General features: G+C 45.6%; 1 protein-coding gene and 1 long non-coding RNA gene across 6 annotated transcripts in view; one reads left to right on the forward strand and one right to left on the reverse strand.

Moving 5' to 3' along the window:
• Nucleotides 1-22,106, reverse strand: part of LOC129381368 (uncharacterized) — a 46,333-nt gene extending 24,227 nt beyond the window's left edge. Inside the window, exon 1 of the long non-coding RNA XR_011890920.1 lies at nucleotides 22,020-22,106. This is a non-coding gene — a long non-coding RNA (uncharacterized lncRNA). The remainder of the gene's footprint in view (nucleotides 1-22,019) is intronic.
• LOC140214021 (uncharacterized) lies at nucleotides 1-27,449 on the forward strand. Of its 5 annotated transcripts, XM_072285257.1 has the most exons (5): nucleotides 1-110; nucleotides 7,150-7,354; nucleotides 17,559-17,652; nucleotides 22,058-22,262; nucleotides 26,654-27,449. In XM_072285257.1, the coding sequence occupies exons 2-4, from the start codon at nucleotides 7,153-7,155 to the stop codon at nucleotides 22,167-22,169; spliced, it is 408 nt and encodes a 135-aa protein (XP_072141358.1). In that variant the 5' UTR covers nucleotides 1-110; nucleotides 7,150-7,152; the 3' UTR covers nucleotides 22,170-22,262; nucleotides 26,654-27,449. The 5 variants fall into 5 exon arrangements, 1 of the variants encoding a protein (XP_072141358.1); XR_011890918.1 differs by lacking the exon at nucleotides 17,559-17,652; XR_011890919.1 differs by lacking the exon at nucleotides 7,150-7,354 and having other exon boundaries at nucleotides 3-110.
• The last annotated feature ends 176 nt before the right edge of the window (nucleotides 27,450-27,625 follow it).

Here is a 27,625-nt window from a genome sequence, read left to right on the forward strand (position 1 = left end):
TCTAGCTTCGCAGCTGCCGGTGCTTTCAGCTGTTGCATTGTTCCTATAACTCTTCGGCAGTGGGCAAGGATTCAAGGCATTTTAACGTCGTTGTACACACGGTGCATCAAGTAGGTGCCTATTCCCAGAGTTCCGCTCATTATGCTTTTAGATATTTTTCGCAAGACAGGGTTCTACAGTTTCAAGCACCTTGCCACTTTTCTACCTCATGACAATGAATCTCTCAAAAGTTTAGCTTAGCCAATTCTCTGTTCCACATGCAGTCGCTTACTCGGGCAATACTTTGTTCCTATTTCCAGTAATTTGTTTTTGCGAGGCTCTTCTTAAGCTCATTAGAACATATTAAGAATCGTAGGTTTGAGTCATGGGCATCGCCAATTTAGACGTCATCATCCTTAATACGTGACGCACTGATATCAGTTAAACTGTTCATCACACCGATTGCAATACACCTTATTTTCACGTAAATAACACGACGGTGCATATAACGCGAAAGGGAATTATCGGTATGAGAAAAAAAAAAACTGTATTAGTATTATAACGCGAAGCGCATCCGAAGATAAACAGGAGACGGCGCATAAAATTGGAGTGCGACCGCGCTGTAATCAATGTTACAGCGAAACGCCATCACAAAATAAAGTACAAGGAGAAGTGCTGAAGTTTCCGTCACTGGTCGGCGTAAACGACACCAACCAATGCATCCTACGCACCAATATTGCTACGCAACAGTATTTGCGATGACGAAGAGGCAGGCGAGCAGTGTGAAGACTACGACGACGATTAGAGGCTAGCGCGGGCTGTCGCCTCTTGGCCAAGTGCGGCGTATTTCTTTGTAAATATACTTGTATATAGCTTTTCGTCTGCGTCTTTCTACGTAACAATATTATTGGACAGGTAGCACTCCGAAAATGCCTGCGACATAATCGAGGACGGCAGCGCCTTTCAGGGATGGCGCTGTGTTCACTGTGTGACTTCGAATACTGCTCGCTTGACACGCCTGCACAACAGCGCCCATCCTACTTCTTAAGTTTACTATTAAGCCGCCATAATTAACCCCACTGATGCGGCACAAAAAGCGGTCCAATTCAGGAGAGGAATAACGGCGCAAAATTCACCGTGACAGCCCCTAGCTCGTAGCTCTGGCGTGAGGCGATGTGGCAGCGGGCACGGATAGCGCGGCGACCAGGCCAGCCGAGCCAGACACAGCGTACGAAAGGACGTAGTTAAAGAGCCGTGTTTGGTTCGAGTCACGCACCCGAATATAATGCGAGGCACGTTCTCAAACCAAAAAATTCGAAGAAAAGAAGAATTCGTGTGAATACGGTATACGTACAATTTACCACCTTTAAATCACAGTGCTTGGCGCTGCCAAAATCATTTCTTATACAAGTCACGTCGTTGCAAAGTCGTGCGCTTTGCTGCTCACCATAAAACCGGGGCAGAAGTATTTATTCGTGTACTGGTACTTCCGCTGTATGAGCGTTTGCTGTACAGAGGCGCTTGATTGTACCTATATACAAAATTTGGAGGACGTTTAAGCTTTGCCTTTAAGAGTAGGATATTTAGCATTAAAAGATTCTTGACTGCTTCTCATGCTTCCCGGCTACTGGAGCGCATGTACCCGTAATATTTACCGGGAAATGCTGGCCTCGAACGCAATGCACGAAGGCGGGCTTTGTGGTAGAAACGCGGCCTCTTGCGTGGGCCTTGACGTGACGGAGGCGAGCGCCAGCTGGAGGTATTGCAAGGAACCTAGTGCGTAGCTTGGTGGCCCCAAGACACCTGCACGCCGCCGCGCGCAAATGGCGGAAGCCGCGGCTGGTCTGTGAATGGTAGACACGCTGGAAAAGGGGCTTCTTTGAATTTTCGCGTAACAGAATTATGTTTTCCCGTATAGTCAAATTATAATCCGAGAGCTATCATGGCCGGGCCACTGTATCTTGAAAGCCATTAGCGACGAGTACAGAGTCCGCACTGCGCTGTGTTTTCGCGGCTTAGTTCGCGTTGATGCGAGCGACGGCTGCTAGCGCTGTGAGACGCTGTGTTAGACTGCACAGCCTTCGAGATCAGCCCGAGTCGCATCGAAACAGCTTATAAAGTTTCTTCACCCTTCTTATTATTATTATTTGGTTTGCACACATTAAAACAGTCACAGTGAAGAGGAAGAGAGCTAGCTGGAAATCGCCACAAGGAGGAGCACAACGCATGAAAGCTCTCGAAGAGAAAAGCTGCGGAGTCTAAAAAAAAAAAAAGAAAACCGTTAATGATGCGATCACCGCCATTGTTACCTCGTCGCCATTGTCGGCGCCTTGGTGCGGTCGTGACACAAACACTCGCGTCAGACGTCGCCTGACATGTACAAGAGTTCTGCTGATGCAACGTATATATTGGAATTTATAGAAAGCGAAGCTATCCTGAAGAGGATCAATAAATGCTATACACCTGTTCACCTTCTGTACCTTGTTTCGCAGCAAAGTGATTGCTCAACTGCCCAGCAAGGTGCCGAGCCGATTACGGGTCCGTTACGTCCATTACGGGTCCACCGAATACACTGTCTCTCAGGTCGGCCAACTTTGCTATGACACCTATGATGACACACTCTTCAGGCTGGGTTCACTTCACTATTGTATTGTCTCTAGAATCGACCCGTTCTATTAGGCAAGAAACCAACCACAGAAAAGAACATCGCCAAACGCAGGGAAATTACGCACAGAAAGCTTCGCTATAACAGAATAGTTGTGTGCTTGAATGGGTCTAGTTATTGCGGTGAAGGTATTCATGCTGCAGGTACCACTATTTGTCTCACTACGTAATAACGCAAAGAACGGAGCCGCCCGTGAGCAGAAACTTAGGGTCAGCACTTAAGGGGCTATACATAAGCCGGTTTCATAAACGAGGTCTGTCATGCTTGAGGAAATCGGCAAGGCAGCAACCGCCACCACAAACAAAGTCATTAAGAATTTGCAAAGAAATCTTTGCCTAAGAAACGCTGTTACATCTGGTAAGGCTTTACGTAACATTAAGCGGCGTTCAGTGACTAGCTGGCCGCAAAACGTTTCGTGTAACAATTTGTCTCTTCGATCTGGCTGCGTTTTCCGCACTATTTTGTGCATTTTCTGGACAAATGTTAGGTAGCCTAATGTGCGTACGTTAGTCGGCTTCTTACGCAGATTCCCCTGTAAATAGCAAGAGGACCGGGAAGCGTTGCCGCTGGTATTGTTGATATGTGTCATCCAGGGGAGGTTTGGTGCCCGGGTTGCGCGTACATATTTTAAAGAGGTAACTTCAGACATAGGGTTGCTATTACTATAGTGTGAAAAGTTTCCACTGAACTGCTAATGAATGAAAGTGATTTATTATGAATGAGTGATTTATTTGGATTAAGCGGCATTAGCCACGTGCTCAACCAATCGATAATAAGGTGACTATGATATCGAATTTTTCGTGGTCATGAGTACTAGTAATCACCCCGTAAATTGTACAATCATCAGCAAAAATCCTCACAAAAGAAGATATATCATGTGTACAACGCATCTAATATTCTTATTCGGTAAATCATTATTATATATGTCAGAACACGTAGGCGGCCGAGGATACTGCCCTGCGGCACACCAGAGGAAACGTGAGAGAGGGAGGAGGAAACTTATTAACAACGGTGAACAGCAGCCGATTGATAAGAAAGTTCCGCATCCAAGATAGCGTTAGTGAATCTAAGCATGAAGAAGATAGTTAAAAAATTAGTCGGAAAAGAGCTACGTGATCAAAGCTCTTCGAATAAAGAAATACAGTCAGTTTGCAACTTTTTTCTCCAGGTTAAAATGTAATTCAAGCGTGAACTGAAATAGTGGGGCTTCGCACGGTAAACTCATCTTAAATGCACGTTGGCTGGCAAAAAAAAGTTATTATGCTCTAAACGATCGTAAATATGGGAGTCGATATGCTCTAGCATCTTGCAGCAGATGGAAGTTAGTGAAATGGGTCTGTAATTGAGGGGTGAATTTTCTATGCCACATTTAAAAATGGGAACGACGTTCGTGATTTTCCATTTACGGGGAAGCTTTCCTGTCAATAGCTATTTGCGGAATGTATCATATAATACTTTATTTAGGACTGAGATCGTGTTTTTAGTATCTTTGAGTTAATCCTGTCAACGCGTGCTGATGTGGACACTATCAGTTTATTTATATCGAAGCGGCCGTTGATAGTGATGTCGATGGGCTACAAAAAGGCGTAGTGAAGACCAGCCATCCCAGACACGTTTGAATGGTCCTCTATGGCGTATATTGATAAAAAAATGCATCGAACGTGTTAGGCCAATCATGATCTGGAATAGAAATGTGGTCGTCATCATGCAAGATGACGTTGCTGTCGTGTCGATCCAGACACATTGATTCCCAAATATTTTTTTGTTGTGTGCAGTGATAGAAAATTGTGAAAAAAATATTTATCTCTGGCAGTGGGTACTGCCGAGCAGTGGCTTTTCAAGAAGTCACTGTAGTTTTGCAAGATGTTGAAGTGCACGCGCGTTTTGGGACTGCACACAATCGCTTCTTGTTTCGCAGTCCGCTAAGTGATTTAGCAAACAGCGGGTTGTTTTCATCAATTGGTATCTTAATTAACGAAAAGTGTTCACTAACCAGCGACATTAACTTGTTTGTCAAGAAAGCCCAGTAATCATGAACTGATAAATTAAGGAAAGAAGGAAGTAATACACCGGCAGGTAGATTTGCAAGTTCAGCATTAATAATGTTGTAGTTTTCTCTGTTATAATCTCGAATTATATTTTTTGCTGGCACTAGCAAAACGGGACGGGACTTCAAGGCTTACTTGCAGCCACTTGCGGTCACTCAAGCCATCTAAATATGTAGTAATTTCAACAGTATTATGGACAGTTAGTACTGAATCTGGTATATTAAAATCACAAGTGGGCTGGCTGATGATTTGTGGCAGGTTGAAGTACAATGTTAAAGCAATGAAATCAGAAGAAAGGCAGCACGTCGACCCTCACTGCGTCCAGTTTATGGAGGGATGGTTGAAGTCGCACAATAGACAAAAGCGTTCGGCCGAACAAGTCTTAAAGGCGTGAGTTATGCTGTTTCACAGGTCGCTAACAAACAACAGATTTGAGTCTGGAGTACCATAACAACCAACCTCTTCATAATTTCTCAAAACCGGTCACGCACGCAACCCAGACAATTTCTAGGTAGGAAAGTGCATTGTCTTCTTAACACCTATGAGTACGCCTCCGCCTCGTTCATTAGTGTGATCACATCGGCAAATATTATACATGGTGTGCATGGGGCTGATTTCAATGTCTGAAATGTCAGGATGGGGCCATGCTTCCGTGAAGATGATACTGTCAAAACCTGTATCGTCAAGGAAAGAAGGGACTTGATCGAGCATTCGCAGTGGGCTTACAATGTTCTTAAATGACGATGGTAGTGACTGTACGATCCGAGGTTCTGGAGACTGCTGGCAATCGCGGTTGCCCTGTAAGGATTGGTGTCGGGCATGAAATAGATGGTAGCTGACCCATGCCGTCGTCCAACTCATCCACGCTAAGGACGTTGTTGAAGGGAAAGACTTGTTCTCATCGAGAACGAGGAATATGGGATTTATTTACAGAATCAACATGAGAACGTTACAGTTCATCAGTCTAGCATGACTGAAAGAGAATGCACCCCCAGCAGTCACGCAACAGCTGCTTAAGAACACTGTCCTCCCTATATTCCTAGGTTGGGAAGGCTGCCGTTCAACCTTCTACCAATGGGAGTGTCCAAAGTCGTCGTCGTCGACCCGCCTTTGAGGGGGAGGGTTTACACACTCTCTTCCGCACAGGTTGCACTGAACACATCGAAGTGAGCGGGTTCTGGCCGACAGGGGCCTTGCCCTGAGCAGGCGCCTCTTAATCTCAGAGTTGACCCCGCACTCAGTGGCCGCCGCGTCTGTCCACTGACCGACAATTTCTGGGGTCCGTGAGAACGCACCGCAAAATATCCCCTTTCAGGAATTTTCTCGCCCCAAGCAACCGTAAAGGCGACCGCGAATCAACCAACAATACTCGGCCCGCCAACCACGTCTAGACATGCCGGCGCCGACGGGTTGTTAACGAGGCGCATTGTTGTTTTTACAAAGTGAGTCGTCGCAGTGGGTCGGGAAGGGTTCCAAGGTTGCTTCTCCGAAGCTCACCACCCCCGCAGCTGCAGCGGGCTTGGGAAAATTTTGCAGGTCGGCACCCCTGCAGGCCGATCGTAACAGCCCGCTCTCTACTTCAGCTATCTGCTCTGTTGCACTACTGTACTTGTGACGTGGTCCTACATGTAGGTTGTGCCTTCTACGCGCATTCTGTCGACGCTGAGTTCGGAAAAAGTTTTTTGTTTCTTGACTTCGCGAGTTCTATCAGCTTCCTTCTTGCTTCCCCTGTAGCTGAGAAACCTTGTAGCATCGAAGACCCAAACCTTTCAAGCTTTCGCGAAGCTGACCAGATGGGTTCTTTACCGTTATAGCAGGTAAACTTCGCTGCCATGGGCCTCTTTTTTGTTATCGGCATGCTTTCTTAATCTGTGCGCCTTTTCAAAGTGCGCGTATGATAGGATTACGTCAAGTTTTTGAGAACAGGATTCCACAATATTCTGCTCGGACGCTGCCCAGTCCTTTCCTTCATCGTCCTCTATGTTAAAGAAGACAAGTTTTGAGCATCGCATTCTATTGTCAGTGGTCAGTGTCATTGCACCGTGAGGAAATGATGGCCAATCACTCAGATACACCGCACAGGATATCAGCACCGACTGTGGTGTCAGCCGAGCTTCCGCAAGCCGGAGTGCTGACCAGCGTGGTGTTTTTTGCGTTCAGCAGGCTTTATTTCGCCTTCAGCGGCCTCCTGCATTTATTTCGAAGCTTTTAGTTGTGCGAGTATTGGTAGCTGTTCCTCTTCTTGGAAGCTTGTTTATAATTATCGCATGACCGACACTGACACTAGTTACTTCAGAAATGAAGTGTGAGCGCGCTTCTTGTAATTGCTTCATGCGCAGACGCATATCTTCTCCTTCAGTCTACGTTAGCGGATAAATTCAAATAATTATCAATATCGCAGAGCCTTCAGCCGCCTTATTTTTGTTCCTGATGCCCTGGGCATGACGCACGTTGCAGATCATGGGCTTGTCCAACCTGCTCGTCGTTTTTGTACACGCCGCCTGTGTGCTCGTTGCGCTTCCTAGAGCGGCAGGGAAGCTGTGCTCTCCGGGCTTCTGTTCGAAGGTGACGTGCAAGCCGATCAAGGCCAGCGAGTGCGACGGGAAGGTGGAGCCCAACGCCAGCGACTGCGGCTGCTGCGAGCAATGCGTCAAGCAGCTCGGTGAGCGGAGGCTCGAGGTTCCAGTGCTACGTTACAGACTGCCGAATACATAAAACAAAACAGGGAGCTTACTATCAAGTAACGTATATTGTTCGATTATTCGATATAATTATGCCTTAACCAAATGTCCTTTCGTGCGTCCGTCTTTCCCCTTGTGAACATGCCTTAGATGTTCTGGCTCATGAAACAATAGCTAAATTATGGGGTTTCACGTGCCAAAACCATTTTCTGATTATGAGGCACGCCGTAGTGGAGGACTCCCGAAATTTCGACCACCTGGGGTTCTTTAACGTGCACCCAAATCTAAGTACACGTTGTTTTCGCATTTCAGCCCCATCGAAATGCGGCCGCCGTGGCCGGCATTCGATCCCGCGCCCTCGTGCTCAGCAGCCCAACACCAGAGCCATTGAGCAACCACGGTGGGTTTGAAACAATAGCTAACAATAACTGTAACTAAGAATAACTAACTCTAATGTCACGCATTGAGGTTGTAAACGTAAAGTGATAGCCAGAATTTTTTCTCTGTTTTGTCAATTTCGTTGTCCCGCTCAAAATTGTCACTATCTGTATCGAACCACCAAGCGCAGCAGTACGCGCTGGCAGACCCAAAATTTTAATACTCAGTAAGAAGTACTGACATAAGGTCACGGATGCGGTACTGTCTAATTTAGAGCTCCCGTAAAACTCTTGCTTGGGCTAGTTGGTTCATGCTTGAATTAGTAAAGGCAAGGCGCAGAAGACCAGGACTCAAGATGAAACACAAACAAATCAATCGTGGTAAGCAAATCGTGGTACTGCTAGCTTTCTTTAACGTGTCCGATACTCAACAATATATAGGCCTCGGTGATGTCAGCGCACACCCAATACAGAGTTATACAAATCGCGTATCCAAGAGACTAATATAACTTTAAAACCGAAATGCAGCTTTCCCGTACAAAAAAATTATTGAGAAGGCACTGAATTATTATTAATCAACGTTGAGTTTTTCATTGAGGAATTGTGGAAATTTTGTTGGAGAATTGTTGGGCTGATTGTTGAGTGGTCTTGAATATTGGCCACTGAAATTTAATTGGAACACCATTGGGTGTCTCAATGTTGAATGATTGTTAAGTTACCATTGAAATTCCATTGCGCTTAGACGGCTCGTGTTCATTTTGTTGAACGGTCGTTGGGTTACCATTGATAACGCATTGAACTGACGTTATGATAGTTCTGTTGACCTGTTGTTGAGTTATTGTTGTCACAGCACTGAAAAGTACGTTGTGGCCCAGTTGAGATGGCATTGAGATTTCAGAAGTGGCCATTGAAATATGATTGACATTTCGTTGGGCTAGTGGATTTTCATTCATATATTGAAATTGCTTTGCTATTCACACTTGCATGCCCCGGTGCCTGCTCATAACTTTCACAAACAAAAGCAAAGGAGAGACTGATCAATTTGAAGTACCTTTATTTACACTAAAGATGCGCGCCGATGAAACATAATTAAAATACAAAAGGCACCACTACATTAAACATGGAGACATAGGCTAGTACCTACAGCACTCTCAACAGTGTAAATACATCTGAAAAAACCATATGAATTAAATCAAAACGATCATTGTGGTCTTCCCTTGCGACTTAAGTTTATGACTAGAAGGCAAAGCGACTGAAAAGGCAGGGCTTAAGCATACCCTTTTAACAACCATCTTTGAACACTTGAAGCTGCTTGCGTGTGAACACACACATCTGAATACGTTACATTAAAATGTTTCGCACACTAACCCATCACAGGGACAGTTACGGCTGATTGTGAGAAGGCAAAATAACAGACTTGAAACAAATGACTTCACGTAAATATATACAAGCTTTAGCACACGTCTTTCACCGCGATTAAAATTTAATGAAGTACCAAAGTAGACTTGTGTGAGCTTTTTGTCTTCGAGATGTATATATCTTCAGGTTGCCCAATAATTTTATAAAGTAACATCACTCAACTTAGGTCTTAATTGATGAGACATCATTTAGAAAGTTGTCTGGCATGGTGAACACCTGAATCATGTTTCTGTCGAGCCAGGTTTGCAAGAACAGTACACCATTTGTATATTTCAAATTGAGGTACAGAAGAGTTTGTTGGTGGTATTTCCTCAATTTAGTGAGCTCATATTCAGTTAATTTTTCTGGACTTGCACAAAGCTAATTAGAGCACTTTTTGGGGCCTTTTTCACTATACCCAGCAACTAAGTGGTACCTCAGTCAATAAAGAGATAAGGCAAGGCTAATACCTTGAACGATAAGAGAAACCATAATTATTTAGCACAGAAAATTGGTAGTAACACACGGCTAACGATTCCAAAGAGCCAAATGCATGGTCGCCTGCACTTGCAATATCAAGTACCCCAGCAATCGTCATAAAGGATGGGAAAAGGTTTCAATGACTGGACAGCCAGATTGGTGAGACCGTGAAAAACGCAAATAAATGCGTATACGAAAAACCAACGACCTCAATTGTGCAGGTAAAATGTTATTAAAATGATACAAGAATTTTATTGCATAAAATACATAAAAGTTGCAAAAAATTGGGACAAAGCAGTAACAAAGACGGAGGGAGATACGGCACCCGTGTTGAAAAGAAATTACAAGTGATATACATGCATATTTAAACTCAAGACAATTTTTTCTCCAATATTTACAAAAAGAGCCCATGCACTGACGGCATAAAAGAAGGTTCCTGCGCCTGGAGAATGCAGCACAGTACAAAGCAGCGTCATGAGAACCGAAAACTAGACCTTAGTATGTTTGAAACGTACGAATACTTGCATGCCTACAGGCTTTTGACATGTCATGCCTTGAATAGATGAAATTCATAAATCTCACACGAATGAAGTTACCATCACTCTTAGTGGCTTCCTCGGGGGACTCCTTGAAGTTGAACTAGAAAAATGTACATCAGTGTTAAAAACAGAGAAGACCCTATAGCGTTCTTCCTGAAATAAACAGCGCAAATATTTCATGTATCAATTCTATGGACACCTCGCCAATTCGGTGTACATTTATATTTGAGAACCACCCAAACAGAGACGAGAAGGATGAATTAAGGTAGGAACACACATGAACGCTGACTCAACTAGAAGTTTATTCGTGAAGACAAAGATTTTAAACAAATTGGCCAACTTCACAAAGAAAAAGCCATGGATGTGCAGCAGAAACGGCCCGGCACAAGAAAGAAGGACAGAGAGACATGTCCTGTATAACAAACATGTGCGTCAAAAAAAAAAAAACATGAAAACTGAAAGGTTTGTCCTGCAAGTGATATTAACGTGAAATACCGCAGCAACTCTTTCCCACTAAGGGTCGCAGAAATCTTGCTTATGAATTTTTCTTCGTGATCAATAAATAATTCTTCCATAAGTGCTCTTGTGTTCTGGTCTTTGTGATGAAACAACCGTTCTTTCTGCTCTATACCTCAACACCAGAGGAGTTCCAAAAGCAATATTTATTGATCACCAACGAAAAAAATGCATAACCAAGTTATCTGTTGCCCTTAGTGGGAAAGACTTGCAGTTCTCAAGAGTATTTCTCGTTGGGTAGTATCACTCATCGGACAAATATTTCGCTTTTTCGAAAGATTTGTCCGATAGTTCTCGTTTTCACGCACGTTTATTCTGCATGACATGGCTTTTTCATATTTTTTTCTTGTCGCTCGTGGCTGTTTCTGCCACGCATGCACGGCTCTTTACTTTTGTCAAGTTGACCAGCGTCTTTAATACCCCTGTCTTCAAAAGTAACCATAGCTGAACTTGCGCTCGTGCGTGCTCCTACCTATTTCGTCGTCCGTCGTCCGCCTCTGTTCACGTTGCTGTTTCCAGTACGCACGTATCTCTTAGTTAGGCTGCTAAACATTCTCGCAAGCAAAAGGAAATACCTCCCTCAAAAGGTAGCCCGTCCTTCACTACTAAAAGCCAGAGCAAATCGAAAGTAAGCCTTCACAGCGTCCATGCGGCAGCTAGTACACCACAGAGCAGCACAAAAAAATAGTTAAACATCCCACTTTATGGAGAGTGGCAACAGAGATGCGAGTTTGCTAGTGAATCAGCCACATATCAACGGGTGTCTATTGCACGACGCCAAGCTGCTCTTGACGTAGAACACTTTAGCATCTGGGCATTTGCTGCATGCGTAACCTGCGAGAAGGGGATGCGGACAGAAAATGAGATTGCGCGGATTCAGAATCTGCCACACACTGCACATAACTACGCACAAATAGAAGTACACACTATACTGGCAAGTACAAATTTGCGGCTCTTTACGAGTGCTGTCTAGAAAAGGAAGAAGTAGGTCACTGCGGTAAATGTTAGCTAAGACGTGCACAGCGATGTTTCACAGCGGGGAGAAATATTCCTGGCTCTCTCGCAGAACCAAAGACCACGCGACAGTGCATAGCCAACACCAAGCAGATATCGAATCTTTGGGTAGAAGTCCAGCAGCAGGAATGAGCTAAAGATACGCCGACAGCGATGCGAGCGTGAGCGTGCCTGTACGAGTGAGAACATGCACTGCTTCTTTGGAGCTAGCCGCTCCGGCGTGTCTCCGATCATCCCACGCGATTTGTATGCAGAACGTCGCGTTACATGCCCTTGCGCGTTTTGCGCGGTAGCGCCTGCGCAGTGAGCTAGCTTCATGCAAGCGTCATTGTTCACCGCGCAAACGGCGCTCGAGGCGACAACGCGCCGAGCCGGCCGAGCGGCGCTCCTTTCGCTTCTGCAAGCAACGCACATTCGGATCGGCCCAGCTCAAAGAGGCAGCAGAGAACGGTGGCATGTTTCGGTTATCGCAAATTAAAATTGTACAGTACGCCTTCAACAGAAACGCACCGCGCTAGATAAAGATGGTTACTGCGGTAGTTTTGGCGGTGATAGGCGATAAGGCGAGCCCGTCGGCGGCTGTGTTCTTTGCCGACGTCGTCACCACACCTCTGTTCATTTGCGCTGTGTATACGTGTACAGTCGCCGCACGGAAGCTGCGGCTTATCGGTTGGCCGTTCTCCGCAAATCCCAAAGAGGCGAAATATATTTTGCGGTGCGCCGCACCATTAGGCGCAACCTAAATTGAGGCACGCTTAACCGCTACGGCACAAAAGGTGATCACACTAACCGTATGGTATACGATGAGCCACTACGGATTAAAAAAACATCTTTATGATGTCTTACGTGCGAAACCAACGCTTTGATTATGAGGCAGGTCGCAATTGGGGACTCCGTATTAATTTTGACTTCCTGGAAATTTTTACGTGCATACAATGCACAATGCACGAGCGTTTTTGCATTCCGCACCTTTGGAATTCGGCCGCTGCAGGGATCGTATCTACGACCTCGAGCCCCAAATTGCCACGGCGGCCGCCATAGTTGCGAAATGCGTAAGCGTGACGTCGTGACGTGCAACACCGCCTTCCGGTACGAGTGTGGTACAAACGTAGCACGGCTGCACACCTGCTGTCACACCAGCTGCACACCTGTCGTGGTTCTCCTAAGCTTCTAGTGTCTGCCTAAATACCTAGAAAGGCAGCGCGCCTCTCACGTATCGGAACGCGATAACAAGCGCTTAGAGGGCCCACGTGAGCCCCTATGAAAGATGGCGTGGCCACTGTACAAAATTATGACTGCTCAGAGAAGCCGATCCTTATGTTCCAATTGTGTTCTCTCTTACAAATTAAGGAAAGGTCATTAGGCAGGAACAAATGAAGCAATGCAATTTTAAGCACGTGCGGCGCCGCTGCCTCTTCGCCTACCATTGTTTCAAACGAAGTGACGGCGGCAGCGACCGTTAGTATCGCGCGTTTTCACTCCGGGGCATACGGTTTGCTTGAAGAAAGCGAACGGTGTGCTTAAAATCTCACGCTTGTCAATGCCAAAATAGAAAAAAGGCTACGTGCCCAAAAAAACGAGATTACTTACCTATCTGCAGAAGCTCGGCTGCGACTCTTTCGGGGTGCCTTCTCTCCAACAGGCATCATGACCTCTGCCGCGCGCAACTCATCAAAACAGCCAGGCTCGCACATCAGTCGAAGACTAGCAGCTGAGTCAGCCAACTTCAACGGATAAACGTCCCACTTATCGTCGTTAAAGCATTTCACTAAAATGTGCGTCATGATGTCCGAAAAGAAAAAAATACTTTCGTCGAAAAGCACAAAACGCGAACCACCACACAAGGCAACCAACTGAGTCCGAAAGCCGTTTACAGCTTCACTATCGTATGGAGTTATAAAAACATTTCAAACACAATATAACCGCACGGAAAAACGACTAATTAATTATTAATAATTTTTCATCCACTAACCTTCAGAAAGTTTCAAGAACAACCTTATTTGTAGCGCAAACAACAAATACTACGACCAAAATATGCGGCTACGAAACTAGTGGTAACAATGAGTACTGTTGCAAAAGTGTGCTCAAAACGAAGCTACAACGGTTGCAACTGCCTGCGCAGACGCACACACCCGAACGCTGCCTTGACGTTGGTAGCGCCACCTAGAAATAAAAATTACTACTAATTTTATTATTTTTACAAAAGTAACGCTACTGGAACAGTTTGTAGCACCTTTGCAGATTACAAAGTGACAAGTAAGGTGTGATAAGAGTCCGTTACCTGTATTTCTTTCATTTCCCTTTGGTGTTCTTCTATTCAACTGAACATACGGGACCTGTCCTGCAGGCTTGGGAGAGGACGACAGTTCGGCGAAGCTCAAATAAATCGCATACTTCTTGCAAGGCGAGAGTCGGGAGCAGCCGCAGATACAGCGATTAGCGGCGATACTGTTGCGGCTGTTTCTGAATCAGAAGCTCTTTGAAGTCAATGGTTACAGCGGCCGCGCGCTGCGATCTCAAAGCGTGTTCGTTGTTTCATCTCTAGTACCACGACCGTTGGATAAAAATAGCTCTATTTACTTTCCGGACAGAGGGTGCGTCGCAGGAAATTCGAAGATCTCTCACGGGTATGTTTGCAGCGTGTGCGCCGCTTGCATCCTACGGTTCCCTCAGCGCGTCGGATGCTCGAAGGCAGCGTCGTCGCGTGTCGGCGCCTGTGTCGCGTGTCTACTTTTGGGGAACTCCACATGCGCGTAGTCACCGTGTTTGCGAGTGAACTTCGCATTCTTCTGCTCCCCGAAACGTGCTCATTTTGGATCGTACCAATTGCTATGTCATCTAGTGTATGTTAAAACGACGATGGCATTTGTACTCCGGCGAAGAAATAAATCGTTATGAATTTTGGCGGTTATGAAGCTAGTCTAACGCTGCAGTTTTTAGAGAGAGAAAATGGCTACGAAAGTGGGGCGGTCCCGGAGATAGGCGCTTGAAAGCGCGAGCTTTAGCGACAGCACGAGGAAGTGGCACGCTGCGCACGCGCCAAGCCTTTCAGAACTTACTGGCTGTCAAACGAGAGAAGCATGCGCGCGTTCATGGCCTAATGGTTAGAGCACCAGGCTCAATGGCCGACGTTCAATGCCACCCCATCGGTCACACATTATTTTCTTTTTATGAAAACGAGGTGAAAGAAGAACCTACCTGCCGCAAAGCGACAGCAATGAGGTTGGAAGGCTTCGCATTAAATTTTTGGAATGTCTTCATATGCGAGTCCTAATTATTGATACTGGACTCAACTGCTACACAATAAAAAAACAGCTACAAAAATCAACACAAGAAACCCAATAAATTGTTTATTGAGAACACTCAACGGTAATATTTTTGTGCAAGTGTTGAGCGAACTCAATTCCTTTTGAAAATTTGTTGAAGTCCGTTGTTTCAACAATTCCCCACAATATATCAATGGTTAATCAACAGTCATTTTTGTACAGGTTGGTTTTCTGGCACGTGTCGCCGATTGCGTGCCTTGCCTTCGGTTTCTCTATAAAGCTGCCTATTGAGAACATTGATCTGGCAGGCGAGTGACCGATTCTAGTATGCCAATTCGGGCACGCCGTGAGCGCCTTGTATTTGTTATATTTAATTGTGATCGCATGTTTCAATGGTTTTCGTACTGCTGGCCTCAGGCACTCTTTTTCCTGAAAACGGAATGAGTGCGTAATTGGTCACAAAGCATTAAGGCATTCGGTAATCGCTAAGAGGAATCTCAATTTGAGCGAACCCTTTTCACATCATCTCGAAATTAGCGCTTTATTGTATTGCAGGCTTGGTGACCTGCACAGTGATCTACTAAATTAAACCAAAAATTATAGAATGCCCTAGCACAGCAGAAGTTCACGTTTGTCATTAAGCTCCCGTACCGTAATATTTGCTGCCGATTGAACGTCTGTTTTTCGGTTTAGTTATTGGGTGCCGGTAGCGGAAAGCAACTTCAGTAATCAGGCGTCGAGGCCGGTAAGCGTCTCTTGCGATATCACTAGCGGTATCTCTCCACACATCCAGTCACGCTTCTTGGGAATTGAAGCAGAAGACGTGAAGATCATTTGCGGCCTATAATGGATGCTTAAGGAAGCACAAAATATTGCAGAAGCCCACGCTGGAGGTATTATACAGTGGAATGTGAACAGCGTCTCATTGAACACGGTCGTGTTGCATGAGGAACCGAGCAGAGATAGAGCATTTCAGGCCGCAAATATCCGCGCAGGAGTATAAGGAGATCATGTATTTATTCATTGCACGAGAGGGGAATAGCTGCGCATAGCGAAAAACAGCTAGGTGAATAAGAAACCATTTGCCACAATTTGCTGTTTGTAATCACGCAGTCGCAATACGTTGTACCTCCTCAATTATTGTTCCTGCTGACATAGAAACACACCTGAATAGGTTTACAATGGGCCCCTTCCGACGGCTAATCGTTTATGGAGGCTGTCCAGGACCCATCAGAAGCAGCTTTGGATATGACACAGCTGACAGTCACTGTGCCCTCCCGACGACTATTTTGCGCCATTTTTTTTCACCAATGCGCTGAAAAGTTTCAGCAACCGAGGTGAAATGGTAGCTTTTTGCGACAGCCCGCTGATTTTCACCGGACCGACCAGCAACAACTTGTCAATAGCTTAAGTAACGGAGCATAAATCTCTGAGATGTCGTGCGCAAATCCGAAATATCTATTTTCTGAAGTCTGCCTCGTTTTAAGGCTGTCTTGATAACTATATTGTGTCGTGGATATTTCGGCTCATGGGGAGAATCAAATTTTAAAATTGAAGTTTATCATCTTGTTCAGGCAACACATGGTCTTGCCTGCGAACCAGAGCGAAATGAGAAGGTAGTCTCCTGAATGGGCCTTGGTCTTGCAGGACTAAACAGCAACAGTCATCCTCAAGGCAGAAAGAAATAACCAGAATTTCCTATAAATATGTCAGATGTATAAGTCACATATGCAATATGATGGCAAGTAACACACATACGGGCTCTTATGAGACAGTGACTAGGCCACAGGTCTCCCTTTTATTTCATCGAGCAAGCCACACCCTATTACAGTTCCGAGTCTTGATGATATACAGATGAGGAATAGGAAGTAGACATGCAGCACCCACAGGACTGATAACCAGAGTCAACGGTGTACGAAGTAGAACTTAACTCTTCGTGTGAAGTAAAGAAATGCGAAAAACAGGAAAAGAAAGAAACCCAAGGAAATGAGCAGGAGCAGAAGAGGTGGAACAAGCCATAAGCCTAGCAATTATGAGAGCTTCAACTGTTTAAACTGCATGAATAAGCTGAAAAAAGAACGTCGCACATTGTTTAAATACATTTAGACAGAAAGTAAAGAGACCTATTCCACTCTAAGACGCTGTGTGTCCAGATAACGAAAACAGAGCATACTTGAAATCACCATTAGTTCCAGAAGTTCCGGTAATGATAATAATATCGCGACAGATATTGCACAGTGACATAATCTGTTGTTACGTTCGCTGATTAGCATAAAAAGTCCGCCATCTTTCCCCTACTAGAGAGCTCTGATATGAAGCACACCCGGACTTTAAATAATGATTTGTAAACTCATGCTTCCTTTTCATTAACTCTTAAAAAAATTAAGTGCCTAATTTTAACTCTGTAGAAACTTTCAAACGTATAAGAAGAACAAATGTACTTCAGATAAGAAGAGCAAATTTCGATGGTCCTTTCGAGTTCGGCGAGGAAAGTCTTCTGTACTGCACCATCTTCGCACTGAAACAGTGACTTGTCTTCAGGACAATGAAGCGCCTGCTTCACTTTTTCTCCATATTATTTTTTTTTTCTTTCAGACGAAAATGACGTGTGCTTTTCTTTCACCAAATACGGTCTGCGAAAGTGGGCAGTGTGCAAGAAGGGCTTCAAGTGCAGCGAAAGCACCTTCAGGTGCGTGAAGAACCGCACCCACCATTTTTTCGGCGACGACAACGGGGCAGCTGCAGAAATGGATACGTTCATCGCCTTCCATTAATACAGCTCGTTTGCATTTATTAACAGCGTCTCGTTGGACACAGTTGCTCAAGCTCGCGCACAAACGTAACAAAACTGCTGCTCTTGCACGTGATGAATACAGACACACAAGCGCACGCAGATGCGGTCCAGACCAAGGTTCTCAAGGTTTCTGGTTAACTGAGACGTGCAGGGAGAGCACAGATTTATGACGTGGTGATCAGGATGTCAGGCTACTGCCCAGAATCAGTCGCACTACTAAGCCCATATGTGTTAGAAGGACCGAGGTGCTTTTTGTGATTGCATAATGTAACCGCGCAAACGACAACGGACGAAGAAACACACTGCTCCATTGCATTTTTCGCTTGCGTACGGAGGTATTGCATAAAGTTTTGCATAAAATAAATAAAGTTTTTTCACACCATCCTATACGGGGTATGAGCCATTGCATCTGCTTGCTCATGGGGCGGGGGGGAGGGGGTCATGAGCGATTGCTGATGATGATATTTGTTGTACCACTCGACTAGACGCCACGTTTTTTTCAGGTATGAGTCATTGCAAGGAGCCACCTAAGGCTTTCGCCTTAAGAAATGGGTCGTTGGGTTCACCGCCCTCCACATCAGCCGTTCGGCTGCGGAAACGAGAGTTCAAGGCTTCGTACCCCTCTGTGCCCAGTGCGCACAGGGGAAAGGGATCTATTGCCACGACGACAGTAGCGACAAGGCGGCGTCGTCGGTCTTCACCAGAGACATTGGGGTCAATTTACAAAAAACTGGAAAACTGCTCATTTCTAACCTTCGCATGAAAAATTTTCTCTGCACCTTGTCATTTGTCACTTAAGCGAGTCATCACGGTCCACGAAGACAACGAAGACAACGGTTACAACACGTGTCAGAGGGATGAACACGTTTAACGTTCCCCGTTGCGCCCAGTATTTCTCGACGCACGCGTCGCTTCTCACCATCGTACCAAGTGAAAAACAACACGAACAACAAGAAGAGATCCAAGAATATACAAAGCACGCGCTCATTCGATGCATCGCCAAGTCGTAACACGACGTCCGTGCAAAGGTGTGAAATCGTGCAATTGGTGAACTCAGGTCACTACGGACGTTGGCAATCCTGGCGATGTGTAACGTGAAGAAACTGTGTTGCGAGTGATGATTGTTACGTGCAGTACAAAAGACCAACAGACACGTGCGTTGCATCTAATAAGTTCGACATGCATCTGTGTCTCGTTGAAACAGACACCGCACTTGCGTCGGGACATTTGCGTGATTACGTTACACTTGTACAAACGTTACGTCCCGTTGATGTCATTGGTTTCACATCTGTGTAAACGACGTACCACAGCTGCTTCAATTTGTATAAATATTCGCACCATTAACGTTTGTTTCGCTTAGCTTAATGCATAAACTAACGAGAGCTTCGTTTCGTCCCGTTCCCCACAAACGCGTGACATGCGTCCAGTAATTTTGTTGCAGTTCATCAGTGAGCCAAGTCACGTAGCCGATCGTAGCAAGGACCAAGCATAGCCGAATCAGTGTTCTGGAACACATCATTCTCAAAGTTGACTGAACCATGCCCCATACGTGCAGTTGTCTCAGACACGAGCGCCGGAGTTCTCTTAGTAATTTTTGCAGGGAACTCTATCTAGGTCTGTGCCAGAACAACGATCGCGTATGCGACATTGTCGAGTGTAACTCCCTATCGTAGAGGAAATTTGCAGTGGTATGAAACTGAAATTTTAGTAAGCGTCTGTATCTGCCTCTCTTTTGTTGTAGCCCGCGTTCTAGGGCTAGATTTTTGAACACGCTTTCCCGCCAACCTGACCAGCATTTCTTGATTTTGCAACGCTGACCAACTGGCGTGCTCATTGGCAGAAGACTACAGATGTGTCGGACACGGGCAACTGAAGAAAGCACCGCGCTTGGGAGAGAACGCGTAGGTGAGACCAAGGTCCCGTAATGTTCAGCGAAGAATCGCTGAACAGAAACGGTTGAATTGTTTCGCGCGGCATGCGCAGAACATTTACGCAGGTTTCTAATGCAAGAGATGGTTAGGAATGACTTGCAGTTTTTTAAAATTTTCGCGCATGCAGTCGAAGCGATATAGACGCTTGCTATTTACGTGCATGTTGTAGCCTGTTCTTCGCATAGAGAACAGGTGTCAAGCATACCTCCACCCCACTCCCCAACCACACTTTTTTCCGCTTCAGCATGGATCTACGAGTATTTTAGCTCAAATTCAGCAAAATTAAACGATGAACTATATTTTACAAAATAATGACAGGAAATTTAGTCGCGAAAACTGTCCATGCAAAAAAAAAAAAAAGAACAATGCGCCGCCGAAGCTTTTCGTGAGAGACCACGTGTTCTTTTCGAGGCGACAATCGCGCAAGCTGGACATAAATACGTGTGTAAAATTTCCGTAGATCATATTCAGTTGTGGCGTGTGCAGAAATATAGCTTCGCAGCTGCGTTCAGCTGTGGCATTGTTCCTATAACTCCTCGCCAGTGATCATGTATTCAACCCACTTTTAACGTCGTTGTATACACGGTGCATCAAGTAGGTGCCAATCCCCAGAGTTCCGCTCAATATGACTTTATATATTTTTCTTAAGACAATGGTGTACATTTTCAAGCAGCTCGCCACTTTCTGACCTCATTAGAATGATTTCTACAAAAATTTAGCTTGGTGAACTCTCTGTTCCACACGCATTCTCTTATTCGGTCAATACTTTGTTCCTATTTCCAGCAATTTGCTTTACCGAGGCTCTCCTTAAGCTCATCAGAACATATGAGGAAAGGTAGGTTTGGATCATAGGCACCACCTATTCAGACGTGATCGTCCTTAAGACGTGACCCACTGCTATCAGCTGAACTGTCGATTGCACCGATTGCAACATAGCGCATTTTGACATAAATAACGCGACCATAAATATAACGCGAAGAGGGGTTATAGGTATCAGAAAAAACAACAAAATATATTCAAACAAAGAAACTGGAAACGACGCATAAAATTGGATGCCAGCAGGGTGGCCAGCCGATTGAGGGTCAGCCTGCCAAAGGTCATAGTTAAAAAGCTTGCTTGATTCGCGTCGCGAACGCGAATGTAACACGAGGCACGTTCTCAAGCCGAAAATTACGACAAAAAGAATTCCCGCGGCATACAGTCAAACCCCTTTATTACTAACTGCTTGGGGCCGCTAAAATCATTCGTTATAAAGGTCACTTCGTGTAAAAGTCGCACACATTGCCGCTCCCAATAAAACCAAGGCAGAATTACTAATTCATCATGCAGGTACTTCCGTTTCATAAATACTCATTGTAGATGCGCTTGGCTGTATCTCATACAAATAGACGACGAAATGAAGAAGCAGGGTGGACTTCGGTACGGTTTATTAAAGTTCATACTAAAATACAGTTCACTGTGGAAATAAGAAAAAGATTGTCCTCAAGTAGCAGTTTGCCTTATCGCAAGATTTCTGAGAAATCAAGCTTTTATTTTTAAATCCTCTGCACACCTAAACTTTGCTGGCATTTAAGGGTGTCGAAAGATTCGATAACTGTGGACATCAGTTTTTGATTGCAGGCTATCTGTGCGCAGGCGTACTTTGCAAGTGATGCTGCGGCGTATATAAGGCTACCGTCTACATGTAATAAGTTCAGTGGATAGTCAGCGCTTGTCACGTGCTGTTTAGCCTGCCTGTGTTTCGAAGTTGCATTGTTAAAAGGTGATGGGTACCAACTCACCCAATTTACAATCTTACTACAGGCCCTTTTGCTACATGAAAAAAACTGTCGAAAAGGTTCACGACAGGCTCGCTCTAAGTTAATGGGAGGGCTGCCAGATTGCAGTAGCTTGATCACACAGGATGCAAACTTTGGTAACGGCGTATGTGAAAGCGAAACGTACATCGAACCACGAGGAGCCGCACGAACTCAAAAGCTGCCGCTCAAACGATTTGGTGACAACAGGAGATGCTAGGGCACATCGCACAGCACCATGTGGCCCGCGACAACAGCAGACGTGATGAAACAATGGGCAAAGCACAAAATACGCCGAGCAGACGACAAGGCCTGCATTGCACTATTCACTGTTTAAATCGACGTCAAACGCAGGTGCAGACACTGTACTTGAGCTTTTTCACCTCGCACGGCACTCTGCTGCACTCGTACCGCATCTCAACAGGACTAGTGCCGAAAGTGCAGCCTAATCGAATGGACCCATTGGTTCCCCCAGAGCGAGGGATCAGCATAATTCGACTATTTATCAAAATTGTAGAATCTTCAGTGAGCTTACTTTTCTTACTCATGCGCTGGGTGTGTTGCACTTTGCAGATCATGGGCTGGTCCAACCTGCTCGTCATTTTTGTGCACGCCGCCTCGCTGCTCGTGGCGCCTCCTCGTGCTGCAGGTAGTCTGTGCACTCCGAACTTCTGCTCGAACGTGACGTGCAAGCCGATCGAGGCCAGCCAATGCGACGGGCAGGTGGTACCCAATGCCAGCGACTGTGGCTGCTGCGAACAATGCGTCATGCCTCTCGGTGAGCGGGGACTCGAGATCCTAGTGCTGTTTTCTGTTGATTTCGCGACAACCTTCTATTTCTTGGGACAACCGATTACATAAAATAAGGAAGGGACCTTAGTATCAAAGAGTGTTTATTTTTTAAAACTTGGAATAATTAGGCCTTAATCAGGTGTGCTATCGAGCCTGATTCTTTCCCCTCGTGAATATGCCTTAGATGTTAAAGATAATAAACAATAAGTAACTATAATGTCACGCAATGACATTACAAATATCGACTGATAGCGATAACTTTTTTTCTGCTTTATCAATTCTGCGGTCACGCCCGAAAATGGCACTGCGTATGTGGAACCACCAAGCCCAAGAGCACGTACTTGCGGACTCAAAAGTCTAACACCTAACAAGGAGGACAGATGTGGAGTCACCGATGCCGTATTGTCAAATCTACAGCCTCAACGGTGCGGCTGAAGATAAGCAAATCGGGATAATGCTATCTTTTTTTTAAAGTGTTGGCTAGTCAACAACGTATTGTCCTTGGCGACATTAGTGCACACTACATATAGGGTTCTACAAATGGGCTATCCAAGAGACTTATCGAGCTTTAAAACCCAAACTCAGCGTTCATTTTTCTTGTACGTACGGCCAATTGCGTGCCCTAGCTTTGCGCTCATTATTGATAAAGCTACCTATTGCGAGCTGCGATCCGGCATGTGAGTGATCGATTTGGCTGAGCAATTTTTGGCACGTCGCGGAAGCCTTGGGTTCGTTACATTTATTTGTAATCGCTTGTTTCAATGATTTTGGTTTTGCTAGCATTAAGCCTCTCTTTTTCCAGGAGATACTGAATGCAAATTTGGTTGCAAGATTTTGAGGGAACCGGGAATCGCTCAAAAAATCTCAATTCCTTAGAAGCCTTTTCACATCATCACGAAATCAGCGCTTTGTTGGGATGCAGCCTTGGCGACCTGCACAGTGATCTACTAAATTTGAACAAAAGTTATAGAATGTCTTAGCACAGTAGAAATCCACGTTTATCTTGAAGTTCCCGTACCGTAATATTTGCTGCCGACAGAACATGTGTTTTTTGGTTTAGTTGTTGGGTCGCGGTGGTGGATTGCAAGTTGTGTATTCTAATGTCGTGGCCCGCAATTGCGCCACTTGAGCGTCTCTTCCGATATCAGTAGCGGTATCTCCCCACACATAATGTCATGTCGCTTAAGAATTGAAATAGAAAATGTGAAGACAGTTGACGGGCTATAATGGATGCTTAAGGAAGCACAAAGTATTGCAGAAGCCTACTCTGGAGGCATTCTACAGTCGAATGTGAACAGCGTCCTATTGAACACGGTCGCTTTGCATGAGGAACACAGCAGAGATTGAGCATTTTATGCCTCACATAACCCGGGGCTGGAGTAGAAGCAGATCGTGCATTCATTCAGCGCAGTAGAAGGGAATCGCTGCGCGTAGGCAAAAACAGCGAGGCAAATAAGAAATTATTTGCCGCAATTTGCTCTTTCTAACAATGCAATCGCAAGACGCCGTACCTGCTCAATTATTGTTCCTGCTGACATAAAAACATACCTGAAGAGGCTAACAATATGCGCCTTCTGACAGCTAATCGTTTAAGGACGCGGCGCAGGGCCCAGCAGACTTATACATGTCGCGGCAGAAAATAGCCCCCCCCCCCCCTCCCCTTTTACCCCGCTAGTGGCAAATACTTTGCATAATTTTTTCAGCAACGTGAGGGCTCCGAAAAGTTTCAGCTACCTTGGGGAAATGGCTGCGTTTTACGACAGCGCACTGGCTTTTACCGCACGGACCAGCAACAACTAGTCACTAGCTCAAGTAAAGGGACCTGAAACTCTACGCTGTGGGGCGCAAATCCGAAATACGCCTTCTTTGAAGTTTCTCTTGTTTAAAGACTGATTTATTAATTGTTTTGTGCCGCCAATACTTGGACTCTCGGGAACGATTACGTTTTCGAATTTGAAATTTTACAGCGAAGCTGTATATGGCTAGGGCGTTTTCATCGTCTGTTGTCCGCGAACAAGCCCTCGTCGCTACCATGCGAACGCGCTCGTGCCACTGGTCACGCGTTCGTCGTCGTCGTATCCTTCCACAGCTGTCTCCGTTGCCGCTGATCATTCCAGCGTATAATGGAACGGCCTCGAGTGCCTCGTACGCGCGAAGAACAGCGACATTGCGAGGAATGACGCCGAGAGAAGCGGCGGGCATGCGACTGTCAGCACCGCGCGGTCGACTGGACTACCCGAGAAGAAGCTGGTACACGTCGCCATCAGTAGGTGCAAGGGGACGTCAAACGGCTATACGTCACCGCCGCCAAGGGACATCACATCTTCTGCCACGCCCGAGAGAACCTGGACCGCGACCTGGTGGACGATGTTTTCGGCGTCTAGATAATCACCACATTCCGACCGGCACCATAGCCTGTGTGCCAAGACTCGCCGACCCGCAACATACCTTCTCCTCGCTGGCGGCTCTCAACGTCAAGTCGCTGCGTCTGCATGCGGAGGACATGATTCACGACGTCCTATACTCTGACGGGTATCCCTCTTGTGTCTTTTCGAGACGTGGTCCGCTTTCATCGTTCAAGTGGACGGATACACCACCGTCGCGGGCTGCCATCGAGTCGACTCCCGTGATGGCGGAGCTGCCATATACGCGAGAAACGACGTTAGCGCCGCCGTCGGGCCGTATGACGTTTCGGCCACCACCCGAGAACAAGAAAGAGCGGCGTGCTGTTCCGACGTGTGTGCCATAGGGACCGCCAACGGGACGGTAATTGCCATCGTGTACGTTCGGCCTCACTCTTCCAAGCGCGACGTCGAGCACTTTGTGAACAACCACTCTGGATGGCTGCTCGATCGGGCCAATGTCGAACAAACTTCATTCCTCGTCGTAGGCGACTTCGACGTGTATGTGACGAGGCCAGATGGCGACCGGCTAGCCTCGTTTATGCTCGACCGGTTCGGGCTACATTGCTACACCGATCCCAAGGTGCCAACGACCACGAGGCCCTCATGGTTTGGACTTAAGCTTCGCCAAGAACCTGTCCATCGTCATCACCGAGCCCTTGGTCGTCTACCACAGCAACCACAAAGCTATAGTAATTTGCGTGAAATAATAAAGAACCCCAAAATATTTATGTATATCTGTGTTGTATATTATACCATCTATACAGCTTAGCTGGTCGTCCACATTTACAGAGTGGAATGAATTCTCAATATTAACTTCTTGCCTAATATATTAACTGTGTTGCCTACAAGCCAAATCTAAAGGAGAAAGTAAGATCCTGGCTAGGTTTTGGTCTCGTGCGGTGAAATAGCAACAGTCATTTTCAGGGCACACAAGAATAACCACAATTTCGTACACTGTAAAAATGCTGACACTTTTAAGTGTGGTTTCTTGCCATACTGGAAACGCCCTTACCATTAGGGCCTTATAGATATTGATACAGGACGACAGCTGAGCTCTAACTAGTGGTGCGATGACATCTTTACATATAAGGTATCAGCCCCCTATTGCAAGCGATTGCAAGTACGTATGTACTTATGAAATAGCGCTTAGGCCTAGGTCTTTGTTTTATTTCATCGGGCAGGCCACTTTTCATTATGGCCTCTAGTCAAGATGATGATTATGTACAGATGAGGAAGAGGAAATGCACAGGCAACGCCCACAGGACTGTTAACCATAGCAAGCGGTGTACCAAGTAGAACGTAACCCATTTGGTTGAAGTAAACTAAGGCAAAAAAAGAACGAAAAAGAAAGCGAAATAAAAAATGAACGAGCACAGAACAAGTGGAATAAGTGACAGGTCTAACCATTAGAACAACTTCTCCTACGCAAACTGCATAGATAGCTGTGAAAGGAAACATCGCCCATTATTTAGATACATTTAAGGAGAAACTAACGGCACCATTTCCACTCTAAGACGCTGTGGGTCACGATAAAGAACACAGAGCACGCTTGAAATCGCCATAAGTTCCAGAAGTTTCATCAGTGTTAATGATATCAGGGCCAATTTGCACAGTGACATAACCCGACCTTCCATTCACTGATGGTCATCGGCCTTTCCCCTACTACAGAACACTGACATTGCAGTACCAGGACTTCTATTTAAATAATGATTTGCGAACTCATGCTTGTTTTTCATCAGCTCCTAAAATACATGAGTATATAGTTTTAATTTTATAGAAATTTCGAAACTGATAAGAACAAATAAACTTCTGATGACATGAGCAAAGTTTCACGGTCCTTTCGTGTTTGTCGTGGAAAGTCTACTGCGCTGCACCGCCTTCGCACGTCACAGTTAAACGGTGACGTGGCTTCAGAGCAACGAAGCGTCTGCATCGCCTTCTCTAAAAATTATTCTCGTTTTATTTCTTTCAGATGAAGGCGACGGGTGCTTTCCTTCGAGAAAATTCCATCCAAAAAATTATGCCAACTGCAGGAAGGGCTTGAAGTGCAACGAAACTACCTTCAAGTGCGACAAGGACCACGCGCGCCACTTTTTGGGCACCTATCCCAAAGCAGCTGCAGAAATGGATGGAGTCATCGCCTTCCGTTAATACACCTCGTTTAAGTGCAGTAACGGCGTCACCTGGAACATGCGCGCTCGCCCACAAACGTAACAGCTCTGCTACTCTTGCACGTTATACATACAGAGGTACAGGTGCATGCAGATGCAGTGGTGACACATTTGCAAGCTTTTACAGCACTTTGATTACTTGGGACGGGCGAGAAACGTTGCAGATTTATGATGGGCCTATGGCGGTCAGATTACTCGCCAGAAATTGTTGCCCATATGTGTTAGAAGAACCGAGGTGCTTCTTCTGGCAGCCTAAAAGAAATAAATGATACATGGCACAGTTTGATTACTAAACGCCACGATATAGGTCAGCATCGATTAGCCATTGTTAATCTATACTGTGGGAGGCGGAGAGGGGAGACAAAGAGTAATGTTAACTAGGGCAAAGTAGATTAAAATGAAGCGACAAAACCCATTTCGCAATACACGCGTATCGTTCCATCACTGTGTGTGTGCATGAGGAAACCATCTTGAGCAGAGTTCATGGGCATTGAGCGCTTTCTAAATAGAGCCCACTCCATCGGTGTTCACACACAAATAAAGAAAGTGTAATGCATTTTACTGGCAATAATAAAAAGCTACCTTGCGTCGAGTGTATCTACGGCCTTCTGGCATAAATTGTTTCCTTGTCGGTGTGCTCTGTTGTTGAACATAATGTTCGATCACTTCAGCCGGCAGTTGTAATCACAGGAGGGACATATGGCTTGGCAAACCAGCAACAGTAACCGTTTCCGTCGTCGTCGTCGTCGTCGTCGTCGTCGTCGTCGTCATCA

This window comes from Dermacentor andersoni, chromosome 11 (genome assembly GCF_023375885.2).
Source record: "Dermacentor andersoni chromosome 11, qqDerAnde1_hic_scaffold, whole genome shotgun sequence".
Classification (NCBI taxonomy): Eukaryota; Metazoa; Arthropoda; class Arachnida; order Ixodida; family Ixodidae; genus Dermacentor; species Dermacentor andersoni.